Source organism: Dicentrarchus labrax, unplaced genomic scaffold (assembly GCF_905237075.1).
Source record: "Dicentrarchus labrax unplaced genomic scaffold, dlabrax2021, whole genome shotgun sequence".
Taxonomy (NCBI): Eukaryota; Metazoa; Chordata; class Actinopteri; family Moronidae; genus Dicentrarchus; species Dicentrarchus labrax.
In genome coordinates, this window is record NW_026136705.1 from 10,042,765 (window position 1) to 10,063,160 (window position 20,396).

At 41.2% G+C, this 20,396-nt stretch overlaps 1 protein-coding gene across 1 annotated transcript in view; it reads right to left on the minus strand.

The window, feature by feature from the left end:
* med13a (mediator complex subunit 13a) overlaps positions 1 to 20,396 on the minus strand; it is a 69,742-nt gene that overhangs the window by 38,908 nt on the left and 10,438 nt on the right. Inside the window, exon 3 of the mRNA XM_051400365.1 lies at positions 10,923 to 11,091. Within this exon, the coding sequence (XP_051256325.1) occupies positions 10,923 to 11,091 (169 nt within the window). The remainder of the gene's footprint in view (positions 1 to 10,922; positions 11,092 to 20,396) is intronic.

Below are 20,396 nucleotides of genomic sequence, written 5' to 3' on the forward strand. Positions count from 1 at the left end.
AGCAGATTAATTTGTGGCTTGTTGTTACAGCAAATGGTAGCAAAAGCAGTTGCCCATGCGAACCTACAGGGACAGAGCATCCCAATTCATTCATTTATTGTCTGAGCCGCTGTAAATTAATGTGCAGTATAATTTCTGTAACACAGGATTAAGATGTTCCTGCCAAATTTCCGTGCATTAGTGACATTTTCATTGAGTTTTATTTCCCTAGTCCTGTCAATTTTTTTGCACTATTCTAAAATAGGTTGGTTCTGTTCTGTACATATTGTGCCACGGATTGGCATGCTGTTTTGGTTGTCCTCTTTTGTTTGCTTCAAGGTGAATTGTTTTCACGAGCCTCCCTTGCTTAAGCTTTAAGTAATTGGCATTTCACTGACAAAATAACTCACTTGATCGGTTTATTTTGTTGCAAATAAATAAAAAGAATGATTGTGTCAGAACTCAATCACTGACAATAAGCTACTGAACAGATTCTCGCTCAAGAGTTGCACACTGTACTTTTTTGGACTCACACACACACACACACACACACACACACACACACACACACACACACACACACACACACACACACACACACACACACACACACACACACACACACACACACACACACACACACACACACACACACACACACACACACACACACACGATTTAAGGTGAATCAAAAGACAAATGGAAGCCACACAGATGTTTCGGGGGAATATATGAAGATAGAGAGGGGAGAAAAGAGAAGGAGGCAGAGCTGTGACATTCCACAGATGTTTGTTGGGTTTGGCTGGCCCTGCTCTAAGAACACTGCTTCCGTTTAGCTGATGTACACTTCCTCAGCACAACAACAACAACAGCAGCAGCAGCAGCAGCAGCAGCAGCAGCAGCAGCAGCAGCAAGTGTCCCTGCTGCTGGGAAGAATCACCCTTCCATCTCTGGCCATTATGCATTACTGGAGCAGCCACCTCTGGTCTTGTTCATGGATATGTGCCATTTGCAGCAGCTTGCTGTTATGATCTGGGGCATGTAAACATGTTTTGACTGGTCATGTGCTGCTGCAGTGACACAGCGTGCTGGCATGGGCACAGTTTCTGGCACAACATTATTAAACGTTTCTGGAATTAAACCTTACAATAACAAATCCGCCACTGCATGAACAAGGATGAATTGTTTTGACTATGGACAGTGACGTGAAAGAGAATTGCCAACAAATCATGTTTAGTTATTAAAGCTTTTTCTGAGAAGGAGGAAGGAGGCCTTTTCTTTTTTCCCAACACTGGTATTATGGAGTTTGAATTACTCTTTACATTATAGCCATAATTACCCATCAGCAGAACATTTCAAAGCAGTGCAAATGTGATGTTCACATCAAAGTAGTGTTGCTTTCATCAACGAAAATTATGACTAAATATCGTCGTCATCGAACCTTTATCACGTGATGGAAACGAGGCGAGACGCAAGGTAAATGGTGGTCATGTGACGAAAACTATAATCAAATATATAATGCAATATTGTTGACGAATAAAAACGGGACTAAATGTGGTTTGCAAAATAAAAACTCAAAAACCAAAACGAGACGAGACAAACTGTTTCTTGAGTCTCGGGGCTGCATCAGCACACTGCACATGCGCAGGCGACATCACTTCCTCAATCCCCACTTGCGGCATTATTTAAAAGATGCAGCTGGGGTGGGTTAACGTTAGTCACAGACACACACATTTTATTTGCACTTTTTTATTATGATAAGCTCGAGCATTCAAGCACCTTGTTTCTCTTTAAGTTAAACTTGAATGTAATGTAAATTTTTTCTGGCATTGTCATTTGAACCTATTTTATTTATTTATTTTATTTAAATGTATGTGTGTGTGTACTTCTCACATGTTTGGTAGGTAAAATAAATATGTTGTAAATTCAAATCAGAGCGTCTTCCGTGTCTGGAATTGGATGTATTCTTGAGTCTATAAGGTAACAATAATATAATAGTAAGATAACCTTGTTTGACTTGTGAAATGGGTGACTTTGGTTTTGTCTATACTACACTAGGTACTTGTACTATATTAAGTGGATTAAATAGAATTACATTACTAAAAAGAGATTAAAATACAATTTTCATTGACTCAGTAAAATGTCATCAGTTTTCGTCGACTAAAACTAGACTAAAATAGTCATGGATAATTCTGACTAAAATGATCAGACTTTTAGTCGAATGAAACTTGACTAGACTAAAAAGAGTATAAACGTGACTAAAATGACAGTTTGACACAAAGACTAGACTAAAACTAAAATTAAAACAGGCCGCCGAAGACTAAAAAGAGTATAAACGTGACTAAAATGACAGTTTGACACAAAGACTAGACTAAAACTAAAATTAAAACAGGCCGCCGAAAACAACACTGCATCAAAGCCACATTAGGTATTGACATGTTACAAGAAATATACAGATTCATAAGAATGGTACATATTTACATGAAATAATGAGGTGGCATTTTGTTCAAGCGTGAAAGATGAGACAAATAAAGAAGGAAAGATAGATTAAATAATGAAGGTGGTAAACAGCACTGAATTAGAGGACACATTTCCAGGGTGATATAATCTTCCCTACTGTCTAGCCACCTGACCACTGGGAAACAACAGCACTGTCTGCTGCCAAAGTAACACAAGCACACAAACACACAGAGTCCTGAGAGACGCACAAGCTCCAGCTTTAGCACACAGCTCACACGGGAGAGTAGGTGCTAGAGAAAACACTAAACTAAAACTCTTAAAGGCCAGCACATTCACTTAGACACACTCAGAGCTCTATTACTTTGAATTGATTTCCCTCTGCCACAAATGGAGAAGGGTTGAGCCTCTTTATACATGTCAGATTAAACTTGGAAGGGAGAGAGAAATGGAAAGAGATAGAACGACAAGTCCACAAAAAAAGGAGAAATCCGATCCTCGGCGAGTCTATCATAGCCAGACACCGATACAACCGGAACAGACTAAAGATAATACTGACACAACTCTGACAACAAGTCAGATTCAAACTCCCTCCCCTGTTGAGGCTATATCGCCCTGAACTGCAGACACACACCCACATGCATACCCCAGGGTTCCTCTAATACACCTGCTGTCAGCAAAAAAGCAACCATCTCAATCGGAGCCTGATACCTTTGCTCTTTTCAGCAATTATGCTCATTACCATGTTCACATAATCACTTTGCAACTGCATCGTGACGTGACATCTGTTCCTTCTTGTGAAAGAGGCGCTTTGTATATCACTGCAGTGTGATATGCACTTAATTGTCAAAATCTGCACTCTATTCAAAGAAGATAATATACAAATAATCCTATTCTTTATCCACGTATCATACCACATCCAATCTGTCAGTGAAATACAAGTTATGGTAGCATGTAAAAAGGATAGAAATTTAAGCCCGTTTTAAGCCATGCTCACTTTGACTCATTAGGTCATCATGCTCTTAGTAATATGAGTTGTGCAGTTGTAATAATAAAGGTTCATCACCCAGAGCCATGGCCAATTAGTCAGCCTCATCCTGGATTAAAGTTGGGCTTCTGCAGTTAACCCACAAAGGCAAGGCCTACTTTGGCCTTTTTTCCTTTTTAAATTAGCAGAAACGCTTTTTGAAAATCATGTTATACTGTAGTTACTGTGGTTTAAATTCTGACTACCAGCTGAGACACATTCTACATGCAAATGTAACTAAATGCCATGACAAATTTGTGGGTTTTATGTCACTGTGTGAAGTGAAATTAGACTTCAATATCAGGCTAACAGCACATGGTGCATGCAAACCTTTACTGAACTGATAAAAAGGTCTCATAATACCAACAATAGATAGTTTATTCTCCAAATTTAAAGTTCAATTTAAGTAGTCAGATGTGTTTTTTATGTAAAACTAATGGGAGATAAGACACACAGTATATTCATTCATATTTTTCCAACAGTATTTAGCTGGCAACTTCAGCTCCAGTGGATAAGATCGAGTAAGCTTTTTCCAAGTAAATCAACAATGTGTGCTGATCTCTGTACAACGCAACAAAGAGCAACTAATCAGGGAGAGAAAGGTTTCAAACTAATAAAAAGCTGTTCAACTAAGCCACCCTCCACTTAAACTGCATGATATTCCTTTCTTAGATATTACTTTAAATTAAACACAAAAAATATTTCTGAAAATGGAATCAATCTCAATCCACTTTTATAAACACTGAAAAAGAACCACAGTTGAGCTTTGAAGAAAGAGGATGAACAAAGAGCTGTTTACGCTGATGCAATGTTGTCTATACAGCTAAAAAACAGAGACACAAAAACAGGGCATCTTGCACCCCATGCTCCTGGGCTCCCTGTAAGGACTGAATATTCTGCAACAATCAAATGAGTAGTAAGGCTGCTTTAGCTGCATTCATAGCCTATGCACTGAATTTCAACTAAAACCTACATTTGGCTAGCACAGATCTGTTTCAAGTAACTGTCAAGGTTTAGCTGGAGTTTGAGGTAAACAAATCTTTTTTGGCTGGTTCAGGCTACAATGCAACCACCTACAGCTTTGAGGTAAAAGGTCTCACACAATATAAGGGATTAGTTTTAATGTGGCCATCTGTCTGAACCTCTGGATTAAAGACAGTACCATAGAAATTATAGTTACTTAGAAAATGACAGAGTCCTTACTGCAGCAGCCCGGGTTCAGGTCTGGCCGGGGCCCTTTGCTGCCTGTCCTCAACTCAGGAGCAATGCCTGGCAGATTAACTATGACGACTTCTTCAGACCTTCTTTTGGCCCTTTACTCTGCCATAGCCCCTGGTCACATGGGAGGAATGCAAGGAATGCAGGTTACAGTGGCTGAGGGGGCAAGAGGGTGTGAAGAACAGGGAAGCTGAGAGGGAACAGCGAAAATGTGAGGACACAGGATTCCCTCCATGAATAGTGACATTTGTCCCTGCTGCCATACTTCAGTTCCACTGCTGACACAAATGTGGGTTTCCTCTGTGCCACAAAACATAAAAAGACGATGACGCCTGTTAACTTTAGTAATGAGAGATAAATGATTTGTTCTCTCAGGGCCTCCAGCAGACATTATAAGAAATGGGGACGGCATTCAGGATCGGAAATTGGTGGAAAGAATTTACAATGGAGGTGCTATGAGTTTTCTGATGGTCTTGTTTCTTCACAATACTTGAAATATTGTGAGCATTTTGTTCACTGTGTCATAAGATATGTTAGTCATACTGGATTCACTTGAAAAAGCTATACTTTGCTCACCAAGCCATAATCCTTCCTTGTTACCTGAATGATACCCATTTCTTTAAGATAAAAAGGTTTACTTCTCTCCACCTGGCACTCACTTTATGGACAAATACTGTTTCAACCGGTGCAGTCAACAGAAATGATATGGTTTGCCTTGAGGCTGACAGCGGGCATATAGTTAAAATGGGTATGTAAGAAGATAGCTACAAATTGTAGGGTCTTAGTAAGGTCAGTGATGCAAAACACTTTGCTTTAAATTGTAACACTAAAGTGATGCAATGGGAAATGGACTATTAATAATGTATAATTGTGCAGCAATTAAGGAAATGGTCCATACCAATGAAAAACACTGGTATTTTCCTTTAAGAGCCATATTTATCTTCTGGACAGGATCTCTCCAGCAACATGATATATCCAGAGCGCCGGGTCACATGGTCCCACAGCCCAGTCTCCCTGGAGCTCCTGTTGCTAGAGAGACTGATGAAGTATAGGGAAGCCCAGGGGGTAGGAGGTCGAGTGTTTGGGGGGTGGGGTACTTAGGAGAGGTGCTGACTTGTCCTGTATATCTATATCAGCAGTATTAGTCCGTATGCACACTACATTCTATATGTGCAGTTTTGCCTGGCTGCATTTCTTCCTTACACCAATAATTCTAACAAACAGCTCATGTGCCAACTCCTCCACTGCCCTCGGTGTGGACTGGCTTGCATGCCGATTGTTGACGAGCATGTTTGTGTCTCCCTGTGTGTTTGTGTTGTGCTGCGAGCAGGGAGGGGATAAATTTAGCGCTTTAGCCCCAGACTGGAGGCAGTGGCCCTTTATCCTGCACTGTCCTACTTAACAGAGTGCTGCTCTCTGCTTCTGCCTGCCACAGCGCACCAGGACTCACACATTCACCTCCCCAACATCGAGCCAAAACAACAGAGGAAGAATGTGCTCGGCCACATGAGGCACAGGCATGCAGAAAAGTGCAGACAGTCGCATGTGTTTTTGCAAGCATGTTTGTTACTATATAACTTTGTTTGGCATTCACTGTGATTCGCGCTGGTATTGCGAGCTGATGCACACTGGCCTCATTTCTTAAACAGCTTGGTGTGTTAATGATGCTTTCAGTCAGACAACAACTAAATGCACAGCGGACTACATATATTTAAATACAGTGAGGTAGTAATCTAACACTCTCCTGATTGCAGCGCAGTTCGAGTACATTGTAGATCTTGTAAATGCTGCTTTTAATTTGGAGCGCACACAAAGCAGATAAAAACATATGATATCCCTTTTGTTCTGATCAAATTGAAACATCAAAGCAGGCTGGATTTTACGTTGCTCTGAATCTCAGTAATGCAGCCAATTAGGAGCAAGTCAACGAGTTATTCTGCCTTAAACTGACCAATAGAGCACGAGCATCCCGCTTCACCTTGGAAACACACGATCCCATGGTGCATTTCCCTGCTGCCATGACAACCAAGAGGAGCTCTCCCTTGCTCGTTCCCTCACTCCCTCCCTCCATCCCTTGTGTTCTCTCCTGCTCTCTCTGTTTCCTGAAGCCAGTCTACCTAGCAGCATTAGGTTCACAGAAACAACCAGGCTGCACAACTTGGAGCTGCCTGTACTCTAGACAAAGAGAATTACTGTCAGCTGTATCAACACATACTGCTGCATTTGCAGGCCACGTTAAAGACAAAAGGTTTCAACCAACCAATCAATGTGCATTGATTTATGAGAAAAGTATTATAATCAGTTCAACTGCTTTCAATATTCCATTTTAACATTAATTTTGGCAGTTATTTTTCTTCTCAGACCCATAAAAATGTGAGTCTGGAAAAAAATAGGGCTAATTCCTCCTTAATATTGCGATATGAAAAGAAGACAGTAAGAGCAACTGGAGGCACTAATAGAGGTTATCATTATGAGAGATTCCAAAATTCGGTTTGCTGCTTACCACACAGACAACAGGCTGAAATGCGAAAGAAGGAGGGAAAAGAGAGAGAGAGTTAGATGATGTAAGCATTTCAACACAGGCTGAGGTCTGGGGTTGAGGTTATGAACACTGTCAGCTGGCCACAGCCTCCACCAACTGGAGACTTTGGATGCTGCAGAGGGGCTGTCTGATGATCAGAGGGGAGCAAGTGATTCCCGTAAGCAGATCTGATTGGAGCAGCTGACAAAAAAGATCTTTAAAGTATTTATTATTCGTAGCTTTTGAAAATCCCAAAGGTTCAGACTGATAACTGATAATTACAAGTGTGCCGCAATGGTGCATTCAAGTACAGCTGCTACGATCAATCAATTAGTCGACCACTATTTTGATAATCAATTAGGGCTGCAATTGACAATTATTTTCATCATCTTTCAATTATTTTTTCAATTAATTGATTAATTGAAAACCGAAACGCGTATCACAAGTACCTAGAGTCCAGGATGATGCCATAAAATGTCCAAGCAACACTCCACCCAAAATATTCAGTTTACTATAATGTGTACACAGTGAAACACAGCAAAACGTTACATTTGGGAAGCTTCAATTTTTACAATTAAATTATTTAATTGATAATTTATTATCAAAATAGTTGCAAATTATTTTTCTGTCAATTGACTAATCACTGCAACTCTAATTTGCTGGGTTCAGCTTCTCAAATATGATATATAATATCTAAAAGTAAACTGAACATGTTTGGATTTTTAATTGTCTGGCGAATAAAACAAACTTTAAATTCTGTGGTAAATTTCAATAGGCATTTTCTGACATTCTATAGACAAAACAACAAAGAAAATGATTGGCAGATTAATTGATAATGAATATATTTTTTTAGTTGCAGTCTTACATTCATGTGTAACAACACAGTCAAAAAATGCCCCAAGCTGATTATTAGCTGCAAAATAGCATTGCATACACAAGCCGACTCTCTCCTCAACCCACATGTCTGATGTCTGAGTTTTCCACCAGTACCTAAACTTATAAAATTATACTACATAAAACCGTTTCATTATACAAAATGTTGTGAGACTTTTTTGTCACATAGGAAAACATATGCATATAAAGACATTATTTTATATCCCTTGCTGCAAATGCATTTGTGATTTAGAAGAAAAGGCAATACTAACTAGGGCCTGACCTACTTGTCAATAAAAGGTTAACAAGGTGCTTAGAGGAGACAGATAAGCAGAGCTGTTAGCAAACATTGTTAACTAATCAGTTTAGTGTGTGTTTCTGTATGTAGTGAGGTGTGTGAAACAATGGACAGTTATGTACACTTTCACTGGACTTAAAGAGTGGGAACTGTTCAATCCCATTCCCTATGGAATCAGCAAGTCACTGAAAATGATGTAAGATCTGAGCACTGACATAGAAATCACTGTCATTCCCCCCATGAGGATAAAGTCTTCCACAGGGGATGAACACTAAGTTCTCTGTGGCAGGACTGGTAGGACAAACTTGAGCAGCTCCATGGTGACAAGATGCATCAAAAGGTACAAGCTCTGGATCACATGCAAGCATAAGAGAGTGGGACCTATCATCATGTACTTAGTATAACTTTTTCCCCATAGAAACAAAAAATACAATTACTTCAGTCATTTATTAATTACAAACAGCACAGGCCTACATCAATTACAGCTCAGGAAATGTTTCACTGTCAAACCAGCTGGTCTGGGCGCAGTAGCGGCATCGAAAAATTAAAAAGAACACAAAAGGGTAGAGCCCTTTTGTGTTCTTTCCGTGGTGCTTTGTTTATCGAAATCCCAGCATGGCTGGAGCACAGCGGAACACACCAAGGGGAGAGGACAAACATCCTTGACGACAACTAAGATTCAGGGTGGTTGCACCACTATTTATAACCTGCCCAGTCTGCTCTGTGACAGCAGAGGGGGATGGAGGGAAGGGGAGAGAGAGAGAGAGGGAGTAGAGAGAGAACCAGACACACAGACAGAGGGTGGCCTGTGAATTCCAGAGCAGAGGAAAAGACCATTGTTTTGGATTTTTTTTTCTCCCTTGACTAGGGCCCTCTGTCATCAGCGTACTGGGTAATGAGGCAATAGAGCTAAAAACAAGCCATGAATATAGCTTAAAACACAAGTTACTTGTTCTTCAGTATTATTTTGTCTATTATTCTGCCAGTTAAGTGAAAATCTATCATAGTTGTCCTGTGAGATGAATGTCATTGTCTACAGATGCAAGGCTCTGAAATAGTATGTATTACCCCCCCCATTGTGATGATGATAAAGACAAGCTGATAGCAGGTAGAAGAGTTCTGGGCATTTCTATCCTGGACAGAGCAACTGGCAGGCACGCGCACGCGCACACACACGATTATGTCACTGCGAGGCCCCAATAGTCACCTGATTGGGAAATATGTCAACAAAACAGCTCCAGGAACAATAACACACTGACACACACAAATTACAGCTGGGAGTTTGCTTACTATCAAACACATCAAAAAACACAACTCCTCTTTGATTCTAGAGCTTTTTCACAATTAGGAGACTGCTGTCACACCTCACCTCAAACTACAATTATACCCTTCTGAACCCCGCCCCCAAAAAACATTGAGTAAAATCATTTGAGCTCTCAATAACTGTGTGTTAAGTGTGGGGACGGGGTAAGGTAGAAAGACTGTGGGGGTATAAGGCAAAAACCACTACGGTCATTTTCTCCTCACTACCCGCGTCTCCTTCTCTTATCAATAAACCCAGACACCAAGGACAAGAAATCCAGCTCAGCAGATAGCAAAGAGGAGGTGGAGGATGTCTCAGTTGTACACAAACACACTCAGAGCGAGAGGAGAGATAGGAGACGGAGAGTGCTGGAGCTCTGGTACAACAGCACCTCATTCAGTCTTTTTTTAAAACTCTCATATCACAACTGTAATGTAGTGAACGGTGCAGGGATGTCCCGAGCTAATCCGCAGGATCCGAACTCGGACCAATTCAGACATTTTTCTTAATACATCAATAAAGTTACATAAGGCCTGATCCATTTAGGGTCATATGTTTGTTTGCCTTGGGTACAGCAGCTGACAGAAGTGCCCAGTTGCTCTCCATAAAAAAAAAAAAACTAACTACAAAGCAACCTGACACGTTAACGTGGGCGACACAGAATAAATAAAAAGCAGTTTCAACTGAACAAAATTTAAAATTTTCATGTATTGTAGAATCATTTTACAGCTGAGCTACACATTTATACTCTGCTGCTAGACATAACGAATCACTGCAGAGCTTCATGTTAAAGGAACCAACAACTGAGAACTAGGTTAAGCTATTTGGCTGTCATTATTTCTTTACAAGTTTTAATGTGGCCCTAAATCAAGATCAGCTGCAAATAAAACATGGGCAGGGAATCTCTGGTAGGAGCCATGTGCTATTGTATATCTGCAGCCATATGAATATTTGTTTCGAGTAATGGCCAGTGAGGACAGAACCCCTTACTCTAGCATAGTGTGTAGGCTACTAAACACACACTTCCACACATAAAAACTGTGAACGCTGTGCCTGTTGGGGCAGTGCTCAGCCTGAGCTGCATCAGACCACATCACAGCCTTTCAACAAGAGACATGTCTAAAAGGGCAACCGTGAGAAGCCAAGAAAATACCCATTTCCACAGTACAGATACACACGCAGAGCACTGTCATAAGGAAGACACAATGTGGATAAAAACTCAGCAGAACAAGCAGTGCCAACGTACCTCTTGTTGATGGGCTTCTCATCCTTCTCGTACGGTTTGACAAACCACTTGCCGATGCGAACAAAGCTGCGATTCATGAGGCAGCGCTCCAGCAAGTTGTGGATGGCTTTGAACAGCAGTGTGCGACATTCGTAGGAAAGGCCGTTCTCCCATAGCCCGTCATCCTCAGCTGGGAAAAAAGAGGAAAGAGACAAAAAAAGGTGAGAGGGGTGAAACGCTTCAAGAGGTTTTTATAATTTTTTGTAGAACTTGCAAAAACTCTCCAGGGCACACAAAGTCAATCTCGACAGCACAAAAACTATTTTATAACTAGTGCGAATAATGAATGTTGTTGCTGTTGATGGTAGAAGTATTGGCATAAAGCAGCCTTACACTTGATGGCAGATGGCATAGTCACTAGTAGGGATATTCATCACTGTTTACTAGCTTATGTATGGGAGCACCAACTGTCACATTGTTAAAAATATTTTAGCAACCAGCGTTACCTTGTTTAAGTTAAAAACTGAAAATCAAGTCTGAGCAGTTCAACACTAACAATGTCACTGACTAAGCACACTGAATGACTTCAGTCGTATGGCTCACATTATGAAACACCTTGCAAATCCAGTCTGACAAACTTTCTAAAATAACACAGATGTAGCTTTGAGCAGGTATGTTTCTAATCAAACACACAGGTAAGGATTTTGTGCAGTCACTTGTAGGAATAATCACTGAGGGAGAAGTGTGTCATGGCTACTCTCTGGCAATCTGATAAGCACGACAAGTCATTTTACAAAAGGACCTGTCAGTTATCACTGGACACCTTGATGCAGAAATTGCACATTTCCTGGAATGCAAAACAGTAAGTCAAATCTAAAGTAACATCTGAAAATCATATCACAAACAGCAAATGCAAACAGCAGTGTTCTCACAGAGACAGAGAGACAGTAGAAACCTGCTGCTGCCTGCTTTTAGGCTGCAGAGGTTTCAGGTGCTTTGCGTTCCTCTGCACTGTAGAGCTACACAAAGTCACAGTTCAATAGTAGCCTGGTTTTGTTTTATGTACAGTGGTAATAACCGAGATTTTATTTCTCTTTATTATTAAATGTTTGAGCGTTTTCATTTTTACAGTAAAATTATCAATGAGTAATGTGGGATAAAGGGCAATAGCTATGTGCTTTAAATCTAAGAGCACATGTAGGATAATTATATTGTGGTTCAAACACTGTGAGCATACAATGCATAAATACCATGTCTTTCACTAAACTGATTATGGTAACATATCTGCTGTGATAAACACTGCTATGAGTCATGTCCCTTCGAATGTCATTGATGCTGTTCCAGCGAGTCGCTGCTTGAACACCATAGGGGGAAAGGACTTGTACCCTCAGCCTGTAGCTACTTCCAGAAATTAAGACAATGCTAACCGATTTTGGTTAACAATTGCTGACTTGTCTGCCCAATGTACTACTCATTGTCAAGTGATGCTATAACTAACTGGCAAACCATGATGCTTTCATATGGGGGATGAGCTTTCTGGTTTCTCTTTTGCGTTGTCATACAGGCTGAGATAACCTAAGCTTCACTGTTCAACTAAGAGAAAGAACGCTCTCGGGTAGAACTCGGGTAGATCTGTTCTACACCTGCAAAGAGTTAGAGTGCATTGCGCTCACAGGTCTCCAATTATTTGGTTCATAGGGCACACGAAAGAGTCACACACACCACACTGAGTGTCCTGTACCAAGCTGTTAAGGATGAATAAATGTATGTTACACCCATATCAGAGTTGCTTTCTGAATCACATTCTGCGCTGGCCTGAATGCTGGTCTAATCTCATTAACAGCCACTGCTCACATCTTACAGCACTTAAGCTCCTTTCAGTCAAGTCTCCAGCAAACATCTCCCCAAGTGTGCTGTCTCTGCCTGAGCACAGACGAAATAAATACTGGGTGTAACCCACCCTTAGTGTCAGTTTGGCGTGCACCAGGGAGGCACCAGCCAACCCAGAGGCAAGTTAATCAAAAAGTATTGAATTATTAAGTGAACCCTTGGCCTGCTGTTGTAATGCAGAGGGAGGTAAAGATATGTTAAATTTAGATGATTCCAAAGCAATCAAAATTACATTGATTTCCTTCCTTAAATAAGAGACACCATGGGACCGGTGCCAGCCTGGCAGGTCTGAAAAGCTGGTTTAAGAAGCTGCTGAGAGCTTTTATGATTTTCCTGAGTTAAAGCAAACCACCAGCTATGTTGGATGAATGCAATTATAAACATCTGCTTGAAAACTGTTAAAGAAGTGTCAATTTTAATTTTAAAAAAGGGAAAAAGGGTATCCCAACCCCATCAAATCCACTTTCAAATGCCACAGCTCTACAAGACACAGCAAGTTCAACTAGCCTTTAAAACATTACATCCAACCAAAGGAAAACAACCTAAGGCTAGCTGCCAAGTAAAGGCAGCTACGTGCTCAACAATTTTGAGAGCAACAAACTAATTCATCAGGTGCACACACACACACACACACACACACACACACACACACACACACACACACACACACACACACACACACACATCTTGAGGGATAAGATCAGGAATGCAGAAAAGCAGGGCAAAGGCAGGAAAAAGGCAGGAAAACAGCAATTTCCTATTAAAAATTAACAGCAACTGCAGAATAAAAATAAATCAACAACAGTATAAAGCCATTTTCTAAAAAATGTGGATGTGATACAGTATGCATGGGATCAAGAATGCTTTTCACCAAGTCTGCTTTGAGTGATTTAGCAGCTGGTCGGGCCATCCTGAGAGACAAGGCAGGCAAGAGGGCAAAAAGTCAACCAGAAAAGAACGCCGGCCCACTGAGGGACTGACAGCAGATTAAGAGAAAGGACAGGAAAAAAGAAAACAAAATAGGATTCGGGCCAAACTCTAATGCTGAAGAGACAGATCAGTGTGACTGATGACTGTTTGAAAGACAGAGGAAAATGAGGAGAGCAGCAGGGCTCAAATCTATGGCAAGAGAGACATCAACCCAGCTTGCATTTTGCAGTTTAACCTGCAGTCCTCTGTGGATGACAGCTCCTCTGTAAAACTGGCAGAAACCTCCCTACACCTACTATCACATCAACCGCCATGGCAATCCCATCTGCTTTCCTCTGCCAAGACCACATCTGCCCTGTACCTCCTCCTCCTCTCTGTCGCCTGTTCCTCCTCAGTCTATCCCTCGAGCACCGAGCAGCTCTAAAACAGGCGTCTGGTTTGCATCAAGTGTTCCTAACGACCTCATGTTCATCATGCAATGCCTGCTGCAACGCTCCCCGCTTCAGACCGTCAGAGACAAAAAATGTTGCAGTCGAAATCTAGCATTTGTTCCGACACTCATACGATCTGCCTATGTAACTTTTAAAAAGACTCATTTTCAAAGCAAAACCAAACATCACAGGGCAGGGGTGACTGTTTTCCGGAACAGACGGACTTGGCTTTGCCATTTTTAACAGAGGAATCCCCCTGACAGATGTCTCTGGACCCGAACTGCCACAGCGACAGGAAAATAACTGCATAAAATTTTTTTTAACAAATATATAGAAAACACTTGTCATAAGATGTTATCATATCCCTGAACAAGTTTGTTTTCCTTGTTGCACTTGTTTCCGCAGGTCCTTGAGTGAACCCCATTAGCCATTTTTGTGACAAAAGCAAGAACAGACGCCTCAGCTCTCAACATTGTTTCCAACGCGAGTGATCCAAACATTTCCAATAACTCCAGAGTGATGTAAATTCCAAAAGTCAAAATTTATTGCAAAAAGGTAGTTAGATATTTTCCAAAATGTACAATGTTTTATCTGACAAAATATTGCTGCTTTAATCCATATTTGTTGGCTTTCAAAAATAAGATTTTCACTGCGGTCTCAGCTTTCTGCACACAAAAGGAAGGCACGCACCTCTATTAACGGGGCGGTCTAGCAGAAATCTAACATCCTCATAAATTACATTTATGTAACAATAACAAAAAAAAAATCTACTTTGGTTCTAAGACTGTTATAGCAACCATCATTTTAACCATCTTATCCTGCAATATTATTTAGAAGTGACCAGTACAGCTAAAACTAACAGTTATTTTCAGTATTAATGAATCCAACAATTAGATTCTTACTTGTTTTGTTTATAAAATGTTCGAAAATAGTGGAAAATGTCCAACACAATTAACCTGACAATGTTTTCAAATGGCTTGTTTTGTCTTACCAACAATTCAAAATACACTATTCAGTTTAATATATAAGTAATAGAGCAAAGCATCAAATTCTCACGTCCTCACGAGCAAAAACGAATGCTTGACATTTTTGACTGAAACACTTGCCAGGTGCCGTTTTAAAGTATAGTCGATGATTATAATGAAAACTTTAGGTACCCATGGTTGTTGTAAATTTTCTCTTACATCAGTGACCCAAAATTCCAGCTCAGTGACAGATTTGTGAGCGCACATGTGATGGGAGGGTGGGGAAATGGTGTGCGGCGGTCAGTGCAGTGCACAGGGCGAAAGATGAGTGGCCTCATTTAAACAAAGATTTATGAGCTCAGCTGATGGCTGGGACACTTTCATGTCTCTGCCTCCTGTGTAGCAGGCCCAGATGAACTGACCTTTATAAGAGCTCTTAAGAGGGTGCACAGCAGCTCTATTAAGAACATTCACATCCACCTATGGCAAGTAAAAACAGCTTTTGAAACAACTTTCTAAACATTGAGGTACAATCCAGCATCAGTACTTTGCTTATCCCCAAAACACACCTATGTAACACAAAATGGCACGCAAGTGTTTCTGGGGTCCATATAAACTGATGAGAAAGTTAAGGAAATTAGTAAAAAAAAAAAAAAAAAACTGAGGAAATATTTTTTGAGGGCCAAACCCCCGCCCAGTTTCTCGTCTGTGTATAAGCAATTAGAGCAGCAGTCGGTCATTAAACACCAAGATTAATGCCTTGTGATCGACTGTGCTCAGGGGGATTCTACCAAGCCTGGCCAGAAGGTTTTCTCCTCTCCTCCACTTCCTCCTTATCTGCAAGCAAAGAGAGAGGGAACCAGTGGTGCTCTGTAAAGTCTCCATTACTAATTAATGAATATTTCTTGAGCAGAGAGGGAAAAAGAGAGATAGATAGAGAGAGAAGAGAGGGAGACTGCACCCATGGGCCAAGGCTGCATGCATGGCCGAGTCCCTGCGCTGTGCCAGTCAATGGAGATCCATCAGAGAGAGCGAGAGAGTGAGAGAGAGAGATGGAGCAGGAGGAAAAGAGGAAAAGAGGAAAGAGGAAAGCGGAGGGTGGTTCACAGGCAGGAGATTAGCCCTGGAAAATTGATCCCCAAGCACAAAAGCCATCGGCATCCTCTATTTTTTCTTCCTAAGAGCTGGTCTTGGTTTATCTATTCATCATTCTCTGTGAACTTTAGAACCATCTTTGAAAGGGGAAAAAGGAGAAAGCACCACAAATCCTAAGCCAAGGTTAACTGTGTATCACTGACCAATTATCTTTGATACACATGTCTGTGACCACTGCCACACAAAACCAGTGTGGAGTTCCAACACTGAATGTTTTCAGTGTTGTTAGGTAGCAATCAAATACTAAACAAATACAAAATATGCCATTTACTGAAACAAAACGAACAGAAAACACAGTTTTCACAGTATTAACAGGATGTTGAAATGCCATTCCAGAAAGCAATGTTTCCTGTGCCAATTATGAATTCTAAGTCTGTTTCTTAATTAGTTTTAGCCATAGCCAGGACTTGGCCCAGACTCTTCACCGTCCACTTCAAGGCTTTTGGAAACCCTTTGTCCATGTTTATAGCTGAAGTGTGGAGATTTCAAAATTCAATTCGACTTTCACAGGCTGTCCAAGTCAATAACATTTGGAAATTCTAAAGAGTGAGTGGCATTTCTCCTTTCTGAATCCTTGCCCGGGGCATCCACTGGGCTGCAGTGCATACAATAGGCCTTACATCATTGTGTGACTGAATCTGTATCACATTCATTTTTATGTGTCATCGCTTTTGTCACTATCCAAGAGAGCAAATATGCCATAGCAATCTTTAAAATATGATTGCAAGTGCAGACAAGACTGATGGCTTGACATTTTGCTGTTAAGAATATGGCTCTGTAATAGACAAATATGATCCCATGCTTTCATATTGTCAAAATTTGTTAAAAGATTAACACTTAAAATCCACAGGCAAGTTTCTCAATGCAGACAAGTGGGGAAAATCGGATACTAGTAGTGATGGGCTTCAGGCTGATGGAAATAAGCACCAGGAAGGGAGAGAAAGAGCGGCAGCATGGCAGCAGCACTAATCAAATAAAAAAATATTTATTGAATTTGATACAATTGGTGTGTAAAAAAAACTGAATTTGAAATCTACCACAGGCAACAAATCAGCATGCAAAACAACCAATAAATCAACCTGCTGAGTGATTTCAAAGGAAACTGCACAGAAGCTTAAACCAATTGCATATCAGGAAAATCTGTTTGCATTTCTTGATGCATTTTGATGTTGGAAGCAGTTTCATTAGTAAGAGTTTAATTTTAGATCCAGAAACTGTTTCCTGTTTTGGTTATGAAAAGGCAGGTATAGTCTTCTGATGATATGGAGGGCAGGAAACATTTGTTTTTTTTCTTCTACAGGTTCGCTGATGATCAAATCAAGCTTGTGTCCACTCCTATAACCTGACCCTAAGGATACCAATGTGCTAATAACTTTGTGTTGGCCATGCTGTTAGTAAGTAAAACAAACAATATCTTTCTCTGTTGGTGCAAGTCTGATTTACATGTAACAGCAGAACATATCTTTCACTAAGGTCAGGCGGCTCATCTTACAGTCATTGTATAGATGATTAAAAATAAATCAAAGGCACTGAAGAAAAAGAGCAGCGATAAGTCCAACAGATGTTTTTGGTAATGAAATGCTATGGACTGTTGTCAACAAACGTCTGTATTCTGCCGGTAGTGCTTCAAATAGCATCTCTCACAGATTTGAGTGCAGTATAATAATTTTGAAGTTCTGAGATCTTCACAGAAGACAGCGGGGGAAAAAATAGTCTGACCTGTAAAAAAAGTGAAACTTTCAGTCAACACAGCCCTTGCAGACTACTGAAATATGCCCTTTGGAACTGGGTATTCTGCCCTGAGGGGCAAAGCAGGGTTGTTTTTATTCCACTCTTGATTCAAATAGGCACAAAGGAGACTGGTCAAACAAGAACAAAAAAAATCCTATCAACTTGGCAAAGCAAAAATATTCCAAGAATGACTGCATACCAGCAAAAACCAAAACATTTGTCAGATGTGGAAAACAAGATTGCAAGTGCTGCTAAATAGATCTTCCCATTCCTCAATCACTGGATAGATCTCAACAATGTGTCCATCATCAACTGATAGAGGAGATGCATATTTTAAATTCAATCCTCCTCTTTCCTCCCTGACACCCAGTAATGAATAGAAGTGAAAGCTCCAGTGACCACGGTGGAGATAATAACCTGCTCTGGACAGCAGATTACCGTCTCTCCCTTTTAACCTTCACCTTAACAATACTAAGTCTTGCCACTCAAAGAGAGGAATATGCATGGATAGATGCTCCACATATTTACAACACCAACACTAAAATCAAATATATTCATCAAATCAGATGTTCTAAATCAAATAAATGTAATAGTGTTGCAGAGTGACTTCGATGTGAAGCCCACCACTCTAGAGTCCCATGCAGCTGAGGGAACAGTGAACTAGGAAAGACCCAAGAGGGAAATATGGTGCCAGACTGCCAGCAGTGGAAGCCCCAGTGGGCCTTTGTCGTACGGGGGAAGGAGACTATGAAGGGTGGGAAAAGAGACCAGGATATACTAGTACAAACTTAAGAGAAATGTACCATGGAGAAATTACCCTCACTTACCGAGATCCATTCCTAATTTCTATGCAAAAAAAAAAAGATCAGTGGATCTTTGTGGGGAGGAAAAGGCAGCCATTTATCTTTCGTTTTGGATGCTCCTGGTCAGGAGATTCTACCAGCCTCTGAGGGGAGAGGACGATGAAGAGAGCAAAGCATTTGCATAAGAATATGTGCCTATACTCAACCACTCGGGGGGGTTAATTCAGCAATGGCATTCACTTGTTGGGAATCATTTCTGTGCATGGCCAGGGGAAGATTAGAATTGGTTTCCTCGTTGTGTTAGTAGAGCAAGGCGGGTTGCGGGTTGTCCAACAGTGTAGAGAAGGGGCTTGGTGGTTACCCTTACATTCCTTCAATGGTGATTAAGTGTCAGACGTTGAAAAGATCCCTTAAGTTTTCCGCCCTTCACTACTCTCATCTCTCTAGCTCACTCCTTCTCCCCTCATCCCTGGGGAGAGGGGATTACTGGCACACTGGTATACAGAAATGGCACTTGCTCAAAATTAAAAGACTTTCACAGGCCGCTAATCTAATGAGGGTGGAGGGGGGTGGGGAGAATGAGCAAGTGCCATTTCAGCTTGCCGAAATGAAAGGAAAAGAGCGGATTTTCATGTTTACCTCCAACATAGTACTAAAAACTAAAAAGAAACTGAAAATACAAAAAGGAGGAGAAAAGCATTTTAAAATTCCCAACAAAGGCTAGGACCAAATGCAAAAAAACAATCCATCGAAGTGGTGGGGGAAAAAAAGGAGCGGGGTGGTTAAAAGGCGACAACAGTTGTGACATTCCAGTTGAGTGCACAGGTTGGGCTGGTCCTGCCGTGGTCTGCCCTGCCAACACGAGCTGGTATTTGTTGATTCACACCTCCACAGGCAGAGCACCCAGAAGAGTCCATAAACTCAACAGTCTGTCAATCATCATCCTACTTCTTGGGCTACGTGCACGCAAGCACTCCGCCAGAGCAGTGATCTTCGGTCCTGGTGCTCAGGACCAACACATCCTTCAATGTTTTCTTCTATCAGCATTTACACAACATCCCCTTATTCCCAATTAGGTGGCCAGAGTAAAAACCATCAGGAATCTGGGTTTAAATTATGTTAGACATGTGTTGTCCAACACAAACTGTTCGACCATCCAGCATGCAGTTGGTGCAGTATTGAGTATACTGGCAGATCTACACCTTAGAGGACTCTGGGAGAGGACACAGTAGCATCCCCTCTCCACAGGTTCAATAACATGGGTGAAGCTATGTAGGGAAAGGTCCTAACATTCAACCATCGATGCCTCAGCTGTGTTGTAAGGTCTCAGGACACACCGTTCTGAACACACTGATTAGCAGCTGTGGATTGGAGTTTGGGGGAAGAGAAACAAGCCCTCTGGCTGACTTCAGATCCATCTAGAGGCGCTGCTCTGCTTCATTTCACTGGCAAAGCCCCACAGCCGCTACAGGAGGGGGAAAGGCTCAAGGAGGAGGAGGAAGACATCTTCCACTAGAGAAAAAGGAAAAGCAGCTTCCAAAACAGGAAACACGGATTACACCGCCCATCTGGGAACCATTCACACCAAGA